Source organism: Eleginops maclovinus, chromosome 19 (assembly GCF_036324505.1).
Source record: "Eleginops maclovinus isolate JMC-PN-2008 ecotype Puerto Natales chromosome 19, JC_Emac_rtc_rv5, whole genome shotgun sequence".
Taxonomy (NCBI): Eukaryota; Metazoa; Chordata; class Actinopteri; order Perciformes; family Eleginopidae; genus Eleginops; species Eleginops maclovinus.
Window position 1 is genome coordinate 21,463,017 of NC_086367.1, and position 22,989 is coordinate 21,486,005.

Genomic DNA, 22,989 nt, shown 5'->3' on the forward strand with positions numbered 1-22,989 from the left:
ATAGAGACACTAAGCTGCACATTACAGCAGCTTCCATCAAGCAGCCACAACACGGCTCTGTGTGGTGGAATGAGATTTATAGATTAGTAATATCACTCTATCCTCTGTCGGCTCGCAGCTTTCCTACTTTAATCTGCAGCCTCAAAGAATAACCAGCTGGGCTCTGCTGCTGACCAACAACATAAACAGGAGACCGGACATGGAGAGCTGCTCCTACCTGGCCTCTATGTGGTCGAACAGATGCTGCCAGCGGTCGTTGATGTCCTTCAGCTTGTCGTTGACCTCCGTCTCCTTCGTCTTGTTGCTGGCTGTGATCAGCTGTTCTCCCAGCTGCTTCAGATGAGTCTTATTCTCACTGAACAGGTTGATCTCTTCCATGCAGTCCTGATGGAGAAACACAGGAGACAGATGAGGGAATCAGCGCCTACAGGTTCAGGTTACAAACCACAGTGATTACACATTTAATTACTTCTCTTATTCTTAGTGCTAAAGTTAGGGTTAGAGTTTAAGATTTAGAAGGAAAAAAAGTGTTAATTTTCCTTGAAAGGTTTGTTCACTTTAAGCCCACTTCTCATTGATAATTTTGAGCCAACTTACTATAATTTCAGCCAGAAATTAAGTGCATTATAATTCCTGAAAGCCTAAAAAGTGGGTCAACTCTACTCCTGAAAGAGACTTTAAACTTGCATTAACTTCACAATAGTAACGACTTCTGATTTGGAAAGTTTGCCAACTCCTGCTGGGACTCTGTGTGCGTGGCTAAGACCCTAAATGTAAAGCTCCAAAGTCCCTGAAAAGCTTTGAACCCCCTGCCAGGGCAATAAGTTTGGGTTTGTATAACAGCAAACGCCTCAACTACCCTCCACACCCCTCCTCGTCACCTCCCCACACCGTGAGGAATGAAAGGGGCCGTGAGCCGGACACAAAACAAACCCGCGTGGCCCTGCTGGGGCTCAAACAGCTGTCCTCTTTAACAATCGGGGGGGATACACAGCTTTTGGAAAAGCCCAGACCGTCCCCGCTCCGCCCAGCCCAGGGGGCAGGCGTGACGCAGCGAAATAAAACAAAACCAAGCGGCACAATGTATCTCGTTTCTCCAAACAGGTGTAATGCTGCCACAACTTTGAAGATTTTCTACAATTTTAGAGCAATATGACGCTCTCTAGAATCCCATCAGCCACCAAATGGTTAAGACTTGTTGAGAACTTGGCTAAAAGTATATCTTATTTGTAATCACTGAGTTCAAATTTAGTTTTGAAGCACCTCTTCTCACCCTCAGCTCATGTTAACTTTCTAGCAACTTCTATTATACATTTGGACGGGTTTTAAAGTGATTGTACTGAGAAAAAACACACATATATCAGACCTGAAACGTCAGATCGAAGGTACATGGATTGATCAATTCACACACACGTTAATCATCAGCTTTCAGGGACAATAATCCCATCTTTTTGTATCACATGGACACGTTGAATGGCCGTGTCTTTGCTTCACTCTCCTACCTTCTTGAGTTTTTCCACCATCTCCTCGATGTTGAGGTCGGAGTTGTGCGCCACCTTGTTCTCCATCTGTGCAAGCCATTCGCACAGCTCCTTGTTCTTCTCTTTGAAGATGATCCACGCGTTCAGGCGGTCTGCGATCTCCTGTTTACGCATCGACACCTGGCACAAAGAAAATGAAGAAGCATTATGACTTGAAGATCCTGAGTGTATGAATTTATGTCTTACTATAAGTGATAGAGATTTATCTGGTTATATTATCATGAAATATCTAGATTAGTCCTGAATTAGATTGTGATTAGTGGACAGAGTATGGAGAGATCATAGAGGAGGGAGATGTAATGATCTTTTAAATATGGAGATAATACCGCTTCATTTTAGGAAGGCGTTTATCTGGAAGGCATTCATGGTGTTGCACTCAAAAACGTATTAAATAAAAAGGTTAAACCCCCAAATAACGTGACTATTACTGTGTGAAGTACACGTATGTTTGTTTAACGGCCTGTTTTGGAAATGGTAAGAAATTGGGACGCCCCCCAACACTGTTTACCCCCCCCCAAAAAAATAAGAAGACTTTGAATTTCAATAGAAAGTTGAAAAAAAACAGACGATTTTGCATTTTTTTGTTTATTTTAAAATCATTTATGCCACTTTAACAACAGGAAAGTATTGAAGGTTGATGACTAATTTAAAGACTACAACTTCATTATATATTCATTTGTTTTCTCCGCCTTTAGAGCAGCACTGGAGGCATGTTGTGGACCAAACAAACAAGTCTACAAGTGTAAATAAACAAACAAAAACACACTTGAGTTTAAAAGTGAAAGTGAGCATGATCACTCCCCCTCCCCCTCCAGCAGACTCATTTCAATACAAAAGCTCATTACAACATTTCTCTCCTGTCACCATCTGTTCCCCCCTCACTACCCCCCACCCCACACCCCAGACTTGTTGGTCACTTGAGTCCTACACAAGATTTACTAACTTAACCCCTCATTAAAGGCTCAGGCTCCTAAAACTGATGACCAGGAAACAGAAAGACAGAAAGAGTGAGTTCTGGTTAAAATGTCTCACACAAGTCAGATGACTCCTCTCTCCCAAAGACCACTTCATTTAATAAAGAAGGTTGAGTTTCTGCATCGAGCTGCACTTATTCTTCACTCGTGTCTCTTAGTTTTGAAGCAGTTTAAGGAGCTAAATCATCTCACCTGACTGTCTGCTGTCTCAAAACACACACACTCATACACACACACTTAGACAAACAAGCACGCGATCCTAACCAAACACAAAGTGAGTAACTGTTTTGGTGGAGCTGCTTTCAGATGTTAGCTTTACAAAGATTAACCTTCCACAACAAGGAGTCCAACACTTTCCTTTTCGAACTAATCCATGGCTGAACCAAAATTAAAGCTATTAAAATGGGTTCACAAAGAGCTCAAAAGTTTGATGGCCGTGGTGTCTGATCACATTGTGCAACAGCTGTTATTTCATCATGTACTACATATATCAATTTCCCCCTAAATTGAGTAAAAAACTGTCCATGTTTTCTTTTCCACAACTTTTTCTGCCACCTATTAAAACTTACAATGACTTTGTAATCTTGTAATTATATTTATATTTTGACAAGGAAGGGTTTAACCTTTGAATCAAATCAACATGAGCTACAAATAAAGTAGTTCCTGTTTAAGACATTTAGTTGATGTCACTCCCAGTAAGGGAACTGTCACATGTAGGCAAAAATCGAATGAAACCAGAAGCAGGTTGTGATTGGAGGACAACCTTAAAAACTTCATCAGAAGAGGAGTTTATTTGTCGGACTCACCTTGAGGCAGAGCTCCTCCCACTGACAGTGCAGGTGCTCCACCTGCTCCTGCAGCAGCAGGACGTCGTCGGCGATGATGTACTGGGACAGATCCGTCTTCATGGTGCTCAGCTCCGTCAGGCTCTCAGCCCAGTCCTCCAGGCAGTCCTCGTTCTCCTGCATACCATAACACAGCGCGCGCCACAACAGACTGTCAGAGACCTCCTCTCTCAGATACTCCCTGATGTCTCTCTCTGCCTGGCCCCTTTCTCTCCCTGTCTCTCTTTTCTCTCTCTTTCTACTGGCACACAGAGGATTAATGAGGGCCACAGGCTGCAGGCCGGCCGGGGGAGGGGTGCATGTGGAGGGGGGAGGGGAGGGGATTGAGGGAGGGGTCGGGGATAAAGGCTGTGATGGGTCAGAGAGGATGTGTTGAGTCAAACCGGTTTCAAACTTGGCTTTGCTTTCTTTGACCTAAGTGATTGTTTTCCCTGAAGTCGGAAGATAGTGCTATCGTGTTATCCAATGCAAATCACAGCAGAATACAAAGCCCAAAGTTATAGGGAGTAGAACGACATTTGGGGGAAATGATTCCATTCTTTAGTCCCTTTTATACATGTCTTATAGGGCTTCATTCTGTGGATATGCATCATGATGGAACTGTCAGCTGACTATTTCAAAAGACTGGGTTTTAGATATAATATATCAAGTCCCTTAAGAGGCAGACATAATGTAAATGGCCGTGTCAGAACCAACTTTTTCCTTGGAGTCCTGGTCTAGATATAAACAGAGTTTGGGCTCTAGTGATGAGAGAAATGCATCCTTTGAAAAGATGAAACAGATTAAGTTTGGGAGAAAGCAGAAGTCACACTGCAGCGGCCAATCACGTAACCGTATGTTGAATGGGTCTTTCAAAGTAGTGAGACTCAAATAAAAGCCTGGTTTGGTGTGAATGCCTTTTGGGTCCCAAGTGAGCTAAAAAAACAACCTTTGGCTCCACCCAGTGCGGTGTACCTCCTCCAATGATAACAGAGTGTCTCCCTCTCTGCACAGGATGTTTAATATAAACCTGCCAGTGGAAAGAACAGTGTGTGTTTTGTGAGACCAGCTTTTTGATGTACCTTGATGTATTTTTCTGCACTCTTCAGCTCCTCTGCAAAATCCGGCATCGACTCGTTAAGTCTGGTCTTCAGGTCCTTCAGCTGCAGGGTGCTGTCTCCCAGTCCGGCCTCGCAGCGCTCCCAGTTCTGTCATACAATAAAAAACAGTTTGTTTAGAAACTCTTTAGTCAGACAGATCGCTGCAGTGGGTCTGAACCTGCTGATCAGACTTTGAGAACGACTTCTTTGTCTCCGGCTTCCTAACCCTATCCACTGTCATCAATTAGAGCAGATGAGATTAACTTAATTCAGGTGTACCAGAGTCAGAGAGGAGGTGGGGACAAAAACATCAACATAAACTGCATATTTATTGAGGTTTTAAAAAAAACAAATCCTGAAAATCTTTGACAGGAAAATGCAACGATTTATAAAACAAATTAATAAAAAAGGAATCGTTCAGAAACTTTTCAGTCCAAACATCAGCAACAGTGGTTTGAATTTACAAAAAGTCCAGTCCCAATCCCAATAACGCTAATTAAAACCAAGTCTAACCCAAATATCGAGATGGGGATCCAAAATGTGCTGTTAAATAACCTATAAGATGTCCCTGAAGGCATCACTTCACCTGCAGCTCAACCACAGCGAGTTAAAAGAACTTCCTTGCCTGCACGATAGCGTCGGTGAGGTCCATCCTCCGGCCCAGCAGGCTGTGGAGTTTCTCCCACTCCTCCTGCAGGTTCCCCAGATCCGTCTGCAGCTGAGTCTGACTCTCCTCGTCGCCCATGGAGAAGAGCTGCCGGCCCACTTCCAGAGTGTGGATGAAGCTGCACTGATACCTCTGGAACAGCAGCTCCGTGTGCTGAGGACAGATGATGTGAAAGATGAGGAGAAGGACAGGAAGACAGGAAGAGACCTGGAGAGAAAGCTGGTTCCCTTTTATTGAGCGGCAGCTATCTGCTCCTGTTCCTCTTAATCAAGCGCTCAGACTTAGAAAGGAATCACTCTCCCTTATCTCTTTTGTTTGCCTTTTAATGTAAATGCAATCATCAGCAGTTGTTTCCTTTCCTTTTCCTAAGTTTCACATCAGGCCTCAGGCAGGTAGTTCCTGACTGTGGTGACGGCTGATCTTTATCTCAACTAAGAACCATTTACAGACGATCATCTCTGTGGGAGTGTTTTAAACTCATTCATAAAACCGGGAAGTTGTTTCTGGAAGGTCTAAAAAGTGGATTTTAGGAACGGATACAGGACAGAAGTGGAAAGTAACCTTGGTAGGTAAAGAATTGTGCTTTTTAGTTTAGTTTAGTTTCAAGTTTCAGAGGGATGTCTTGTGCATTTCACTCAAAAACTTGAATTTGAATAAAGATGAAAGAGACATAATATGTATATAAACATAATCCACTCAGACCATGCCGTCTTAGATCTGATGCTGTCATTTTATTCTTGCTTTATTACATTAGAATATTCTGTCCTTGATGTTTCAACACACTTTTATGCTTTTTTTGGGCTTTTCCCTTTCCTGTAGTGCATTAAATGTATTAGGCTAAGGGGCGGGACATCTCTAAGCTGTTGACCAATCACAACAGAGCTGATCAGCTAACCAATCAGAAGCAGACTGCCACAATTCCCACATTTTCCCTGTGTAGAATAATGAATGCCCTCACCTGCAGGTCCTGGAGGGAGCGTCTCAGCTGCTGCAGGCTGCAGTGTGCCGGTCCGGCGGGGGGGAGGAGGGTCTGCGTCTCCGTCACGAACCTCTGCAGCTTCTTCAGGCTGCGGCTGTACAGGTGCCAGTTCTTCACCAGCCCCTCCACCAGGCCGCGCCGCTGGTCCGCCCGCTGCACTGCCCCCTGCCAGTGCTCCCTGAGGTGGGTCAGCTTCAGGATGAAGTCACTCCTGGATACCACAGTTAAATTATGGTCAACCTTTCCTCACCTTTTCAATTCCACAATGACACACTTTGATGGTCTTACCTGTCCTCCACCTCTCCTTTCTGCAGCAGATGAAGAGCTTCAGTGATGACTGAATGCAGGATCTGGTGTCCAGAGAACAGCTCCGCCTGGAAGCGCTGCAACACCAGGAGAGATCAGAGTTACCTCTCTGTGTGTTTGCAGTGTTCTCGTTAAGTCTCTGGGGGGGGGTTGTGTGATTCAGATACCTTGTGTGTGCAGAGTTGCTGTCTGAGGCCGATGTAGGAGCCGGCCACGTCCACAGCCAGGCTGTCCTCCATCCTCTGCAGGAAGGACATCCAGTTCTCACACTTCTGTTCGAAGCTCTGCCACCTCAGAGCCTCCGTCTGCAGCTCACTGCACACACACAAAAATACACAAATCATCTGAAATCTGCTACGTGCTGCATTTCTTTCAACATGAATTTAGAGTTTAGTGGGTTCTCATATGTCCTTAAATTTGGAATCAAACCTTAAATGGATTCTTATAGCAGGACAATAGCGTCTAGGAGAGTTTAGGTGTTAAATGTAGAATCAAATAGTATGTTTTTAGTATTAGCAACAGGGCAAATAATCAGAAAATCATCATCACGATTCAATATCTTGACTTCAAATCATACCTTTTGATAAATCTGTATCTGTAATTTACCTGCAGGCCTCCTCAGCTCGGGCGGAGGTTTCGGTCCAGCGGTGGTTGAGGTGTTGCAGGCGGCGCGCTGCAGCGTCTCCGAACGTCAGGCTGCAGCTCTGCTCGTTCAGCACGTCCAGATCAGCTGACAGGCCGCTCAGCTCCAGGAGGAAAGACTGGAAACACACGGAGGCCCCTCAGATTACAATTCTGGACTACTGCATGCATGACAGCAGAGAAATGCTTCATGCTTTAAACATGTTTTGTGGTCTTCTGATCTAATCTTCTAGTATGTTTAGTTTTTGACTCAGGTGGAGTTAAACCCCATATTTAAAGTATCCTTAAAGGTCCAGACTTTTTGGAAAATAGTACAAAAACCTCCCAGCTAGAGTATGTTTATCACAATGACAATTCCAGACATCTTTGTAGTGGATTAAACCCGAGAGGAAGAAGAAGTGCCACGTCATTTTTCTCTCACCTGTTCTGCGGTGGGACTCACAACCTCCAGTCGCTCCTGCCAGAGCTGCAGGTTTCCCTCCAGAGACTCTAGTACACTTTCAAACTCCTGCAGCCGCCGAAGCTCCTCCTGCACGCAAACATGACACATGACTCACAGCCAGCTGGGTCTTAATTTATAGGTCACTCTGATACTTAGTGCAGACAGGTGGCAGGTTACACAAGTTATTCAGCACTCTGGAGAAGCGCCTGCATCACAGAGCGGGTCCTAAAATATCTACTGGAGCATCAAGAAGTCTATTTGAACTTTTCATAAACAATCAAAGTAAAACAATACTTTGAATGAAATGATTTTGGATGAGCAAAAACATATTAGTTAAGCCTTGTAAATTATTAACAAGCAACAAAACTGAGCTTCTTTTAATCTGACAGCTCAAATCAAACATTGTCCTGAGGTAAAGTGTCTCATTACTTCAGTACCACTGTGTGCTGTTGTATGAGTCAGCTTGGACACAACAATCCAAAATAACTTTGTACAAATCCCATAAGCACACTCTTTGAACCAGTGAGTTGTACCTGCAGCTGACCCAGCTTCCTTGTCACTATCTGGCTGAGCTGCTGAACTCCACGCGACAACAAGCGGCTCTCTGATTGGACCAGACTGGCAGCTGAAGGGTCCAGGTGACCAGTGAGGTCCTTGGAGGCCTTCAGCACCCCCTCCAGGTCGGACTGCAGAGTTTCTGTCCTCTCCAGGAGACTCTGGAGCGCAGAACAATCACAGATTTAGGTTGTCCTCAACAAACAGACCATGTTTGATATTAACTTTGCACAAAATCATACTCAGTGAAAATCTAAGTATCATGATTTTAATTCCACTTCTTGTGAGGCTTGAAATAGTTTTGCAGCCTTATTGATTTATGTCCTCACCTGAGCGCTGTGTGTCCTGACAGTGAGCTGCTCCACAGTGTCCTGTCCTCCAGGCGCTCCGCTCAGCGCTGACTTGGCGTCCCTCTGCAGCGTCTGCAGCCGGGCGGAGAAAGAGGCAGCCAGCCGGGCGTACACCTCCCACAGCTGCAGGACGTCCCGACTCCTTTGGAGCTGCTGGTCCAACGCTTGCAACATCTCTGTCCAACTGGAGGACAGGAGGAGGATGGGCTGATTAAAGCGTGTGACTGTGCGATGCTAAAGATTCAATATTCAAAGGTTTTGTTGTCAAAAGTTCAAAAGCTACAGTCCCAGGCCCGCCCACAGGGGCAGCAGTATACATGAGAGGTGTTCTGTTCTGTTCGAACTTCTTTTCAAAGTGGATCAGATACTACTCTTCTCTGTAAGACATGAACTAAATAAGGTAGTAATGAAATAAAAACAAGTGCATGTAATACAATGGTGCAAGTAAATGCTGAATAAGTGTTTCATTATTATGTGTGTTTTCTGAGTGTGTGTGGGTCTCACCTGTCTCTCAGTCTGTCCAGCTGCTGTGTGAGGAGAGCGGCAGCAGCAGGACTGACGATGTCTTTGAGGGAGGAGACGCTTTGATTTAATTTGTCCCACTCTGTCTCTGAAGCTGCTGTCTCCTCATGAAGAAGCTGCGTCCAACACACACAAACAAACACCAATCAGTAATCAGATATGAGGTTCTTTCTGCACATAGGAATCAGAGACGTTGTGGATGAGTCCTACCTGCAGCTGCCCATGCAGATCCGTGTGTGCCTGCAGGCAGAGCGGAGGGCTGCTGTGATACTGAAGAGTCTGAGACGTTCTCTCTGTTTTGAGCTTCATCTGCTTCAGCTGCTTCTCCACACAGTCCCACAGCTGCTGCGCCTCAGCCAGCCTCTGTTTCACCAAGGCATGCTGTTAAAGACCAGACAGCATGTTTGATTAAAAAGGGAGAAAAAGACAAAGACCAAACTGCACACATTTCATATAAAGCTGGCAGACAAGATCCCACAACCTTCCTACCCAAAGCCCAAATGTTTAATGGTTTGTATTCATTTTGCTGATTGTAATTGGGCAGATGAAAGTCATACAACTAGAGGTATATTCACAAAATAAGAAAACCTGAACCATCTCTGAAGCCTTTTTTGGAGCAAAGTTTTTCAACATTTTTTATCTAAAGATATTTTAACAATATAAAGCACTTTAATTTAAGAAGTGCTGTTTGAATACATTATTTCTATTGGTATAATTCTTTCTTCTACGGTCAAAACAACGTTCAGTCATGTACCTGTTGTGTGAGAGCTGCACAGGCCTGGATGGATTTATCCGTCTGAGGGATTAAATCACAGCTGCTGTTTTCTCCTCCATCAAGTTTCTCTCTCATCTCCTGAAGAGCTGCAGACTTCTGCCTGATCTTCTCCTCAAGATCCTGACACAAAACAAGGAGATAAAAAGCATTTGTATTCTGTAATAAAGCCTTTAAGTTATATGACTTACTACAGTTGTTCTGGTTGTTTGTCCAGGTGTGACCTCTGACCTGGCAGGTGCAGATGTTCCGGTGCAGCTCCGTCTGGCTGCTGGGTGTCTGAGCAGACCTCATCCAGAGGTCCTGATCTTTGATCCAGCTGTTGATCTGCTGCAGGCGGGTCTCATGCTCCACCCTGCTCCTAAGCTCCTGCTCCACCTTCTGGATCTGATCACCATAAACAACATCAGGGCAAACATATCAACAATTCCCCAGATGAACTTGCATGTGATGCACACAAAACATTTCAAAAAGCTCTTTAGTAACTTTGATTTGATGCTTTTTCTCTGACCTGAGATTGCAGAGCTTCCTGCAGGCTGAGCCACTGGTGGTTGAGGCGACCCTGCTCCTCTGCAAACTGGCTGTGTTCATAGCGCCCCTTCTGGCCCTCCTCAGAACTGCAGGTCTGTAGAGGCTGGCTCACAAAGTCCAGCGTGGCCTGATGGGCCGAGATCTCTGTCTGACACTCCTGAGGAACATGTCATGGAGGTAAAGAGAGTCAATCGACAAGATTCACAACTAATCAGACTTAATCTTTACAAGAAATCTTTAATGAATACTCCGCTAGAGGATGAAAACACTTCAGGTTTCAGGACATTTAAGCAGGATATTTATTTCAGTGCACGATTCAGCACTTCTGTACCTTGCAGTGTTTCAGGAGCTGACTCAGATCAGAGTTGGTGGAGGTTTGTGTGATTCTGCTGCGATGCTCCTCCAGCTGAGACTCAGCAGAACAAAGCCAGGCCTGCAGCTCAGACAGCGCCTCCTGCTGGGTCGATGTCTGCATCCATCGCTGAGGAAGAGGAGGAGGAGGAGGAGGGGGAGAGAATTACTTCATTGATGTCATACAGTAACGACACTACTTACTCCTACAAACGGAACTGGTGACTTTGCTTTATTCTATTTATTGTTCCAGTCATCTGACCTTCAAGACATTGAACAATTAACTTTTCTTAGTCCTCAAAAATAGCCAATACATATTCAGGTAGTCCAGAATTAGCTTTTCTTTTTGATTAGTTTCAGATTTATTTTAAAGATGTGTTGTGAAGTCTTTTTCAAGCCATAATCACAAAATTGCAGAAACAATAGATTAAAATGTAATTAAAGAAAGTAAGTAAGAACTTAAAACTTAATTTGTGAGAGACATATGAGAACTTGTAACAATAAAAGTAGGCAAGAGGGCAAAACTGTGAGGGGAGAGAAAACTCAAACTGAATCAGCAGAGGAGACACAAGCTGAGCAGAGGGGGGAGAAAATACAGAAAGGGAAGAAAATACGAACAGCAGCGAGAGGAGAGATGAGAGGAGGCTAGGAAGATGGGACAGAAAAGATGAAGAAGAGGAGAGAATGGAAGAAGATTTTAGAAGTTTCAGGCAGACAGAAAGCTGGAGGGGAGAATGGTTTCACACCAATAAGCGGAGAAGAGTCCTCAGGCTGGCTTTGTGCTGCTCAGGGGGAGGGGGGGGGGGGACTTCTAAGGGTAATTGGTGACAGGAGGACTGCAGAGTGGTTTTCCAAATATCAAACTCCGTACTGTACATGTGCGCAGAGAGATGCACATTTAGGTTTTGACGTTAAGAAACACATAAGGAATTAAATTCAATCAAAAAAGAAGGATAGGAGTCTCCTCACCTTATGCAGAGCTCGTTGCACAACAGGAACATCAGTCAGGAGGCGGGACCAGTCCAGCTCTACCTGTCTGAGCTGAGCGTTGATGGAGCAGAGATCTGATGTCTCTTTGTCCTCTGGATTTATTCCTGAGTCTCCATCCTCTTCATCCCTAAGCTGGAGCAGCTGGGTTCCAGCTCCGATCACAGCCACCTTCAGTCCACACTTTGCCTCCATGTCTTTGGTCAAAGCCTGGAAAATAACCATCATGTTATTTTGTTTTCTGCTCTAATGAAATCATCTACATAATATGCACATCTACATACGTTGGTAGGGTCTTTACATAAACTCAGGTTTTTATCAAGTAATTGGAGCATTTCCCCCGCATAAAACCAGATGCTTTAATTCTATATAAGGCTATGTGGACGGACTTTAAATATGAACCTGCTTGAACCTGATGTTTTCTGTTTTTGCGCGTGTTGCTCACCACAAACTGGAGGTAGTGATCACGCCTCTGTTTAGCATCCATCTCCTCCTCGGCTGACACAGAGAGCTGGCACCTGTCAATCATCTCTCTGGTCCCGCCCATCCAGTCAGCCAGTACAGCAGAGTCTCGAAGAAACCTGGTGGAAAATATCACATCTGTCACAACTACGGTCGTCTGCATATCCGTGAAAGAAAAATATATACACATAATATTATATATAGATGTAAGCTTCTTATCAGGTGCTTTTTGATAGTTCTTCTCTCACCTGCTCCTCAGCTTCCTGTTCTTGTCTACATTGGTGCGTTGATGCTCCACCCTCTTGTGCAGAGCTCTCCATCTTGCCTCCAGCTTGCTATTAGCCACGCCCACTCCTCTGCAGCCCGCCTCCTTCAGCCGGAGCCCCGCCTCCAGCATCAGACTGAACTGCGCCTTGTTCCCTTCCAGAACGCCACGAAGCTCCTGTCAGACACACACAACTTTATCAACACCTAATCGCTTTTACTCAGAGCTACACCACTATCATTTTTACTCTTGCACTATGTTTATTTCCTAACTTTAGTTATGTTGCATTGTTGGAGTAAACTAAACCTTTGAGATGTTCATTTCTGAAAGCTATTAAATGAAGCTAGCTGTTAAGCTAGCTAAGGAACCTAAGGACGTGGTTAGGTTAGCTTAGCTTAGCATAAAGAAACAGAGCTGGGTAACAACTAGCCTGGCTCTGATACGCTTCTGTAATTCATTTCAGATGGATAAAAGACACATTAACAATCCAACAGCAGGGTAACGAGGAATATGAACCAACATGAATGCTAGTTGGAGATCATCACTCGGCTAATGACTTACAGCAAAGCCAAGGAACATCATGTACTCCGACAGAAAACAACTTATTCGCTTGTAATTGAGCCAATTAGGATTTGGAGTGCACAAAGTACATCATGGAGCACGTGCCAAATACTCTCCAAATGAGCAGAGCGGAACATTGCGTAATGCGCTCGCTCCTCGAGACGGCTGCTTGTTGGTAAATCTCAATTATCCACAGACGGTCAGAAAGAACACATTTATTCCTAAAAAAAGTACCTGGTAGACGGAGAGTTTCTGCTCCTCCGAATTACCCCCCTTGTGCATCTTGGGAAATGAAGTTTCAATTGGACTCAGCAGGGAGTCTGACCAGGCGCTGTCCTCCTCCCACTGCGACCACGTCTGAGACGGATGGAGAAATGATGAGGTGCAGGACAATTATTTATTGAAATACATTCTGTGATTGTTTTCTTTCCTGGGATGAATTAACTTCACTTGATAACAGTTCATCCGTATCATTACATTTAGTTAGGGAAGCCCTCTTAACACAAGGTGTACATATTGGTATGGTTAAAATACAGTTCTAGACAAATGAAATGAATATGAAATAACTTGCTTACACAGGATACAAGTGCATTGTGTCAAAAAATGCATTAAAATATCTTGAAAAAAACATGCTTCATGTCATATCCAACAGTGGTGCACTTCTGCCTGTTGTAGCCAAAATGACCATTACACCCAATTTTATTTTCCAATTATTCACAGATGCATATTTTAAGGAACGATTGCAGCTTAAACAAACGACACGCATCATAAACACAGGAGAGAAAACTATTAACATTAGTGCTGGAAGATATTTTTCGTCTCATTTGACCCTCAGAGCTTCCGTAGGAGGTCATGTATGTGTTTGAGTACTATATCATGCCATATTAATGTACTTTAGCTTCCTATAACCTTCTTATTTCAAAGCCACAATGACTAAGAGTCTACCTGTAATGTCTCCTGCATCCTGGTCCCTTTCTCCAGTCCCTGCTGCTGCAGCCGGGCTACCTCCACCTGCAGGCCCATCACAACACCCTGCCACCTCTGGAGGGCGCTCTCTGGGACTCTGTGGGTCAGGTACTGAAGGATCCTGAAGTGATGGCCCAGGAACTGGAAGAACCTCTGAAGACAGAAAGGATAAGTAATGTTAAGATCAAGAAACATGTTTAGATACCGTAGCACTTTTCTGTGTTTCCCACCGTATGGCCGCTGAGCTGCTGCTGGAGATGAGCTCTGTCGCGGAGCTCTGCGTCTGGCTGCTGTGCGAGGCGTTCAGGGCCCAGATCCAGCAGCTCCTGCAGGCTGAGGACCAGACGCTCATACTGCTGCTGCAGCTCCACACTGTTCTTCAGCTCCTCACAGCGGGAGCGAACACCACCCAGAGAAGTGTCCAGCTCACCCTGCACAGACAGAACAGGGAAACACCATTTCAGAATTTAAGATGTTCGTGGAAATGCATTTAGTTTGATATTTCGAACATGTAGAGAGAATGCCGACTTGGACAGGACATGATACAGCAGCTGTCATACCTGCAGCTGTGAGGCCTGCTGGATGAGAGAGGCAGGCCGGTGGTGTCGGTGCGCCTCCTCCATCAGGGAGCTCACCTGCTCCACCTGCTGCTGCAGACACTCCTGCATCTGAACCAGAGCCTGGAAAAAAACCACACGTACACTGTGACAAATAAAACTGTATGATGTTGGCTAACTTTTTGGATCTCTTGTCTGAACACATTTACTTTTATGGCTATTCTTAAGTGCTGGATGAATATGAAGTAGGGGATTACCTCATTATACCAAGTTTACCTTTCTTTTTCTTAGTAGTGTATATCCAAATACAATTCAATATCTCTGCGCAAGAAATATAAAATGTGTCTCATACTTACATGCATTTATTAGGCATTAAGCACTCCAGCAAATACAACATTTAGCTTTAAAGTCAGATCTATATTGAAAGGACTGACCTTTGAGTTTTTGGGTGATCGGTTTAATTTTTAAGTTTAAAACCCTGTAGTGCAGCAACGAACATCATGCTGGTTTATTATTGACTTTTTCTGAGATCTTTGTATGATTTTCCTCCTGACCCGGATCCCAAAAATCCAACATTTTGAGTTTATGAAATAATTAAAAGCAACATTTTAGACGCTGACTGAATTAACTTCATTATATCCCAATCTCTAAAAAGCTACTGGTCAACCACTGCAGCCCTGAGAGCAATCAAACATCAGCAACACTCACACCTCTCAGATTAGGAGAGGCTTGTTAAAGTTAAATATATCTCCATGGAAACCGTACCTGTAGGTGTTCGTTAAGGCCCAGAGATCCATCAAACTCATTCATTATTTGGTGAACCGTCGCCTGGTTAGAAGTGAAGGCTGCATGCAACTCATTCAGGTGAATCTGTCGGTTAAACACACAACACTGCTCCTTTAAACTGCATGCAAACAACAGGGGTTTTATATTCAAGTGAGAAGGTAGGACACAGATTATCAACACTGAAGTTAGGATATAAGTCAGATGTTTTTATTTGATTACTGCAGAGTAGATCAGCGTGTTTTCTACAGTTAATACGGGTTAGTGCTGATGTCTGACCTGCTGCTGTGCCGCCTCCTCCTGCAGGTGTGTGAGCTGCTCCTCCCTGCTGCTCAGAGCAGTCTGCACCACAGACAGCACTCTGCACACATCCCCCACACACTGCTGCCCGCGCTCTGACCCCAGCACACGGCTGACCTCTGACCCCTGAGAGGAGAGATCACTGCCAAGGGAAGCGAGCGCTGCTGACAGACTCTGGAGAGAAACGCAAGGACGTTTTATCTACAAAGTTTGCTTTCTAATCGTTAGCGAGCACACCATTGATTTGAGAGGATAGTTTTGGACCCTGAAATGTCTTGGAAGATATCCTTTTTCGAATCCTGGAGCAACCTACATCTTTGGTTCAGTTTATTTGGGCAGAAAGCAGTGACATAAAACACAGTGGTTGATGGGTAAATGGAGATGAATAATGCACTGATCTAAGTACTAGCAGTTTCTCTTACTCAATTGAAGCTGAATAACAAAGATCGAGGGTTTGTACGTTTGAACATTTTGACGTTGATACAAATATTTGAGTTCTTTCATGAACTAACATCACTTTAAATATTGGGAATACCAGAGATGTGCCCATAAGTTTCTTGGAAATGAGTCACTAACAATAAAAAAGACTAAGAGGGTGCCACCCTTCATTTCAAATGACACCAAGCCAAAATCATTCCCACCTGCAGCTGCAGCAGCCTCAGCTGAGCGTCTTCTCCATGTGTCATCCCGGCAGGTGGGTGCAGCAGGTTGTTGATGGAGGACAGGGACAGGGACGCTCCGTGCAGCAAATGAAACAAACCCTCGTCCAGCGTCTCATGGGAGCCGTCCACAGAGGAGGCCTGGGGTCAGAAATATTCAAAAATATAGTTTTAGAGCTAGACCTATTTCTGTCATGATCCCTGTACCTCTGCTGTACTCTCCTGGAACAAATATCATGTGACATTTATGCTGAATAGGATGTATAGTTTATAATCAGTCAGATGGAAATGTTGTTGATTACTCTGACTGTTGTTGTGATGCATTCAGAGTCAGATCTTTTTATTAACCGGGAGGATGCTTTATCGGTCTCCCCCCTCTGGCATCACTCCTCTCTCACTGTTTGTTGTTCCCTGCTCTTACTTTTATAAAGTGTGATGTCAAAATGTGTGTCCTGTGGTGAAAGATGAAGAAAAATCAACATGCCTGGCATATTCCATCTTTCTGTTCAAGAACAATATCTCAAAAGAAAGTGAATTTAGTTTTACATTTGATCTACAAAGAGGAAAATAAGCTCAACTTTTATATGCACATTCTTTCCATGAACTTGTTGGTTGTCTTGCTTTGATCAGAGCGGGATCTGAGGCTGATTCCAGTTCATTTGTTTGCCTTTACTATCCATCACGTACAGTATGACAGTGAACAAAATAAGTATACAATCTAAAGATAAAAAATGAAGCTCAAATTGTTACTTTTCAGATTTCTGACCTAAGTCTTTATTTTCCAGGACGATTTTAAGTCACTGTAGAATATAAAAAGTCAGATTCAGATTGACTTAGGACAGGATAGCTGATACCTATGGTTAATGTTGTATACTTTATCATCCAATATGCATATGGTGTACAATAGAGGTCCCAACTCCTTATAATGACCCCTCCATTCAGTATCATACAGAAAAGAGGGGTTACTAACGAGTGTAAAGACGTTTAGTTGAAATAGCCATGTGTAGTATCAAAAATAAGGCTTTGATATTATGAGAATATTATGGATTATACACTTAGAAAACTCTTAAGGGCTCCTGACCCGCGGATGTGGTCCCATCACCGTCCAGAGGTCACCTGTCCCGACACACACACCCTGTAAACTCAGCGTTAAACAGCCATAAGGACTCTGTACCTGAGTCTCCGTCGCTGCGACTCCCAGCTCTCTCAGGCGGCTGATGTGAGTTTGGAGCTCTTTCAGGGTTTGTGTGCCAATTACGCGTCCTGCTGTTCCATCACTGCGCCTCCTAGATGAGTCTGTCACCTTCAGAGAGAGGGAGGGAGAGAGGGGGAGACATCAGAAGTCGACTCTTATGAAGCCCTGCAGGAGTCCCCATAACGCCAGAGAGACAACAAAGTGCCTTCAGCTCAAAGGAGGTGATAATCAGGTGTGGCGAGAGCACCGATTTTTCCTCTTCCTATTTCAGAAGTGATAATCAAGCACTTCAGCGCTCACGATGAAGGCCTCACCTCAGAGGGTGGAAGCAGCCAGCTCTCCTCCAGAGACAGCAGCCGGCTGTGAAGGCCGTCCCACTTTCTCTGAGCCGAGTCCTCCTGCCCAGCAGAGCCAGCAGGAGGCCACCTGCAGGGGGGAGGGGGAGAGGGTTCACACCTAATAACACTTCGTACTTCACTCTGACTTTCTTTCTTTCTCTGTGTTTTTCCTTTTTTTTTTGAGAATCTCATCTATTTCTCTTTCGTTTCTGGCAAATCAACTGAAAAACGACTTCAATTATTAGATAAATCTAATTAAAATAGTAAAAAATGGCAACATGTTTAATTTAAATAATACGTTTGTCTCACATTTGATACACACTTCTTCTTTTTGTTTTATTTTAGAAAGTTAAATCCACTGCCGCCGTTGTTGTTTGAGGTGCTGATAAGGACTTCTTGAAAATTCACGGAAAATAATTTGATTTGATTTTAAATAAAAAGCACAAAAGAGAAATAAAATGAAAAATATTATTTCTGTAAGGGAGCTATTAAAGTGTTCAGGTAGAAAGAAATGAACGGAAATAAAAAATCCCACGCACTTTCAGATCACATATATTACAGAGCTTGTTACCGTGGCGACAGCTGGCTCTGGTCCTCTGTGTCCTGGCTGTGGAGGCGTCCTCTGCTGCCCTGCAGAGCGATGGCCTGAGTCAGACCTCTCTGCTCCGTCAGCTGCTGCTCCAACTCCTGCACGGCACACAGCGAGGGACATAGTGAGACGTGCACACAGTAAATACAAACAGTATGTTTATTTACTCCTTATAGCAACATGTTTTGATGTGTCAGTATATCTTTGGATCTATTTTGGGCTCTAACGTTTCCCTGCTGATGAATTTGCATTGGTTTCAAATGCAGAGCAACCTGGAAGGAATATTCATGCTTAAAATGAAAACAGAAACCCATTTACACCAGCAGAATATAATTTAATCGACGTACTGGTTTACTTTTCAATGGTTAATATTGGTTATCTGATAGGATGGACTTAGTATGTAAAACCTGGCGTTTTTTATTGAGGATTTCAGACTTCAGTGAAGAGCTTTGATGTCTCATAAAGTTTAAAAGTAGAATCAGAATCACAAATCCTTTATTTGTCCCGCAACAGGAACATCTACATGCTCACCATAGCAGATACAAGGGTCTGAAACAGGTCCTATTCAAACACACGACCTTGATGTATGTATATATATTTCAGTGAAGCTTCAACGTGTCGCATCCCCCTGAGCAGTGAGTAGAGTCCTGTACCTTCTGCTGCTGCAGGCTGCTCTGTCGGAGCAGTTTGTTTCTCGGAGAGGAGAAGATCTCCTGAACACTGCTGCTGCGCTGCAACCGAGACTCCAGGTGGCGCTCTGACTGAGCTGCTGACTTCTGAGGAGAAACAGATAGGGAGGAGACGCAGGGAGGGAAAGTTAAACAGATAAACACCATGAAGAAGTGTTACAGCCTTTAGTGTTCAGTTCAAATGCTCAGTTTTAAAATATCAGATCATGTTTTATGTTCAGTCTTGACCTGCTTAAACCTAAACAATACAACATTAGTGAAAGGCTGTCAAACTTTAAACACAGCAGAGGTAGATCTTTATATCCAGCGCTCAGACTTTGAATTAGCTCACTAAGATTTGGGACCTGCCTGGAAAGACTGAACATAGGACCTGCAGGTAGGAAACTGAACGGACCTGCTCGAGCGATTAAAGACATGCCTGTGAGACTGTAATGTTTCTTTTGCGAACGTCTTGATAATTATCAGGGAGTGACGCTGGCACGTGAACTGTCTGACAGCAGACACACCTCCACACCATGTCATCTTTTTAATCCTGTAAACTAAAAAGGAATAAGACTGATCAAAAGAATTTGACTTGTGTTTGGTGGGAATTATTATATTGAAGCAAATGCATTTTAACATAAATGAACTACTATTATCTTTCAAATAGTGCTCAGACTTCATCTGCACCACTTTTGAGGCTGTAAAGATAGTAAGGATTCACATCTTAACATCAGTTATCCATTATAAAACCATCAATATGAGACATTTGAATACAAAACCTTGTTGAAACAGAGAAAGAAGGACAAAAAACTAAACAAGCAAGACTCAATATATGAGTTGTCAAGTGTCCAAAAGTCTCCAAGTTGTGTTTATCCTGTCATTAAACTTGTTAAACATACTATAAGTGTACTGGTTCCACTGATATCTACTGCAGATAGTACCTGTCCCTGTGTCTGAGAGGGTGTGAGGGTCCTCTCCTCTCCCTGTCGGTCCTGCAGCAGCTGCTGGAAGGACACCAGGTTGGCTTTCAGGAGCTCCAGTTTGGAGGAGAGCAGCTCGGCCGCCTCGTCCTGCTGCTGCTGGTCAGCGACTAGACCGAGCGCCGCCAGGCTGGAGACCCTCTGCTCGATCTCCAGGAACATCTCCTGTACGGGTACACACACACACACACACACACACACACACACACACACACACACACACACACACACACACACACACACACACACACACACACACACACACACACACACACACACACACACACGCTAATGTAAGATTCTTGCTTATAGTTTTTTTGGATGAAAATTAAATGCAACGTAACATCATTTAATGTCAGATAAATGGCTTTTAAGGTTAAATGGCTTCAGTTTGAGAGTTTCTATGCAAATGGGCCTGCTGTAAGGTGTGAATAATGCAGCACAACGGTTCATATCTGATGTTTGAGTTAGACCAGGGTCAGTCTCTGAATGAGGCTCTTTAGTAAACTTGAATGGCAGACAGGATCTCACTGGTTGCTGTTTGTTTACCCACAATGCTTCATTCAAATGTGACGTGTGACGTGTTCAACCTCTGAATCTTTAATGGAGGCTCCAGTTACACTCTGTGGGTCAGCGGGGAGGGAATCCTGGGAGGAAAATACCTGCCAAAGCTTTGAATGAACTCGCGATAGTGAAGCCTGTGAGGGCGGGACTCTACAGACTCTACAGACGGTTAATTATCCACAATGAAAGGAAGTCTTTCACACGGATTTCAGGACGTTTTATCACATTTTTAAGGTACTTCTTCTCTCCATGAGTATTAGTTTGACTTTTCCCCCATGGCATGTCAAAGCAAATCTTCTGTCTTTAACTTCTCAGTACAAACCTTTTACATTTCAAGCTATACAAACCATTACAAATCTTGGTCAGATCCCAATAAAATGTCACACGTTTCCCTAATCCTCCTCCTTAAATATCCAATATAAATGTAGAATATAAAACCGTTCCTAAGTCTACAGTGAGCTGTAACAGCTGCTGTCTCAACATATTTCCATGTGTTTGCTCGGTCGTCAAGGAGAGTTTAAAACTCAAGCCTTTGATTGGTTGATTTCTGACATCCAGCCAAACCGTGCCCTCAATGCAAATACCAGCAGCCGGCTAAGTGTTTGTTATAGTGAACACTCTGCAAGTCATTTGTTTTCTGGGTTGTCACTTCCTGACAGTACACAAAGAAGAGCCACTTCATTACTGCTCAATATATCTAAGACTGTTCAAAGAGCGAGTCAGACCTTGTGTCCTTAAAGGCTTTACAATGTTTGACGGGTTTGAGTTAATGTTTAGTGACACGGTTGATCTTTCACTTTCTCCGGCTGTCCTCGTTTGAATGTCTTGCATTCACAAGCAGACTTTAAAGCTAATAAAAAATGGGAGCAGGTGAAAGTTAAGTACTCTAAGTTGATGTTCAGGAATGCTAATAGTAGTTTAGATAGAAATAAGTACTGATTCATTTCTAAAATTCTGAATGAAATGATTGAACGTAATTGATATCAAACTGTATTTAAAAATGTAAGAAATTAAAACAAATATCTGAAAGGTTTTGACATAAAAACATGGCATGACAGAAAGCTAAACAGAGATTGTTGGGTGATGGTTTGCCCCTATGAGCAATATCAAATGGCAAAACTGTCTCCATTATTAAGCTATCAGCACTGAAATATAATAGAAAGCATTGACCGCTGACCTTTGAGTCAAATCTATAACATCGGGCTGCTGGAGGAAGCATTTTTACACTCACAGACGCTCAAATGACTGACTTTACTTTGACTCCTCTACAACACACCTCCATGCTCATGTAAAGCACTTTGAATTGCATTTGTGTATGACATGTGGTAAACCAATAAGCTAACCTTAACCTACAGCGCCAGATGTGTCTCAGGATCTTTATATTCAGGCCATTTTAAACCCCTGAGCTGCTAAAGAAATCCTCAGAAATATCCTCTATGCTGACATGTTGCAAGATCTGAAACTGTCAGCAACGATTTGGAAATGACTTATGAGTCATATTTTGCTCTTGTGCATTTTGAAATGTGTGTCCCCTGACGCAACCAGTGACTTATCATCATTGCATCTATTCTGAGGCCGAACAGACGCAGGATTACGAGCTCAGATTCAAAGTGCTGTTTTGCAAAACTATTTTTTTTACTTGTCAGTTTGAAACTTGAGTCTGAATCAGTGTTCCTGTAAGTAAAGCCTGTTTTGTTGCTGAGGGAAGGAGACTTTCAAAACAATTCATGGTCATATTTCAGGTTTCAAAGTTCTCTTTCATTACATAACGGCATACATTGATATTGTAGAAGAAGACCCTCTTGTTCCTGCAAATATGTGAAGATTTTAAACAATTTTATTTGTGAATCGCTAAAAAAAATGTAAGTCTTTTAGGCCTTAAATCATATTAAAAAAGCGGAATAAATTCTATATTTAATCCCAATTGTTAGAGATTTCCATGAATTTTGAACTGCTGTAGCAAATATTACAACTTTGATCAATAAATCAATTAAAGTTTTCTTGTTCTTGAGAAAATAATTGACAACCAGGTTTTGTTTCTTATCAGACAGCAGCATAGGGACCATTGATTTCAGAATTTGCATGTCAAAAAAACACCTGAATGTCCAGCTAAATATTGAGCTAGAAATATCCATATTCTTCTCAGCCTTATTCTAACTCACTGCAGATATCCTTTGACCTGAAAAGTCCTGCAGTAGTGACCTAGTTCCTGGTGGGCGGGGCTTACCTGGCAGGTGAGGAGTTGCTGCTCCACACTGTCCTGCATGGTGGTCTCCCCCGCAGCAGCTCCCCCGGCTACCAGGCTCTTCTGGGCCTCCTGCAGCCACAGCTCCAGCCGGCCCACCCTCTCCAGGCACACATGGAGGACGCCTGAACCTCTCTGCTCCAGGGTCACAGGTAGAGAGGGGGAGGAGAGGAGGGTGAGAGCTGCACTAAGTCCTAAACAAACTCTAGCACTAGGTTGACTCTACCTGAACAGGTTGAAGCTCTAGTATTGATTTAAACTGAACCTGCTGACCTGTCATTCCCATTCTCACACAACTACTTCCAGTCTGC

At 43.6% G+C, this 22,989-nt stretch overlaps 1 protein-coding gene across 2 annotated transcripts in view; it reads right to left on the reverse strand.

The window, feature by feature from the left end:
* Positions 1–22,989, reverse strand: part of LOC134881314 (nesprin-2-like) — a 44,162-nt gene extending 21,173 nt beyond the window's left edge. Inside the window, exons 1-34 of one of the 2 annotated variants that reach the window (XM_063908548.1) lie at positions 22,661–22,989; positions 19,831–20,034; positions 18,872–18,994; positions 18,201–18,316; positions 17,606–17,717; positions 17,271–17,399; positions 16,079–16,237; positions 15,417–15,611; positions 15,120–15,224; positions 14,358–14,477; positions 14,028–14,228; positions 13,777–13,950; positions 13,066–13,188; positions 12,254–12,447; positions 11,989–12,124; positions 11,526–11,753; positions 10,537–10,686; positions 10,186–10,362; positions 9,906–10,061; positions 9,657–9,797; positions 9,113–9,283; positions 8,885–9,018; positions 8,360–8,564; positions 8,009–8,191; positions 7,455–7,562; positions 6,998–7,152; positions 6,559–6,706; positions 6,374–6,468; positions 6,065–6,296; positions 5,065–5,259; positions 4,422–4,547; positions 3,322–3,477; positions 1,503–1,661; positions 218–384 (exon numbers count right to left, since the gene is read on the reverse strand). In XM_063908548.1, coding sequence (XP_063764618.1) covers positions 218–384; positions 1,503–1,661; positions 3,322–3,477; positions 4,422–4,547; positions 5,065–5,259; positions 6,065–6,296; positions 6,374–6,468; positions 6,559–6,706; positions 6,998–7,152; positions 7,455–7,562; positions 8,009–8,191; positions 8,360–8,564; positions 8,885–9,018; positions 9,113–9,283; positions 9,657–9,797; positions 9,906–10,061; positions 10,186–10,362; positions 10,537–10,686; positions 11,526–11,753; positions 11,989–12,124; positions 12,254–12,447; positions 13,066–13,188; positions 13,777–13,950; positions 14,028–14,228; positions 14,358–14,477; positions 15,120–15,224; positions 15,417–15,611; positions 16,079–16,237; positions 17,271–17,399; positions 17,606–17,717; positions 18,201–18,316; positions 18,872–18,994; positions 19,831–20,034; positions 22,661–22,699 — 5,216 coding nt within the window. In that variant the 5' untranslated portion in view covers positions 22,700–22,989. The remainder of the gene's footprint in view (positions 1–217; positions 385–1,502; positions 1,662–3,321; positions 3,478–4,421; positions 4,548–5,064; positions 5,260–6,064; positions 6,297–6,373; positions 6,469–6,558; positions 6,707–6,997; positions 7,153–7,454; positions 7,563–8,008; positions 8,192–8,359; positions 8,565–8,884; positions 9,019–9,112; positions 9,284–9,656; positions 9,798–9,905; positions 10,062–10,185; positions 10,363–10,536; positions 10,687–11,525; positions 11,754–11,988; positions 12,125–12,253; positions 12,448–13,065; positions 13,189–13,776; positions 13,951–14,027; positions 14,229–14,357; positions 14,478–15,119; positions 15,225–15,416; positions 15,612–16,078; positions 16,238–17,270; positions 17,400–17,605; positions 17,718–18,200; positions 18,317–18,871; positions 18,995–19,830; positions 20,035–22,660) is intronic. The other variant, XM_063908549.1, reaches the window with a different exon arrangement.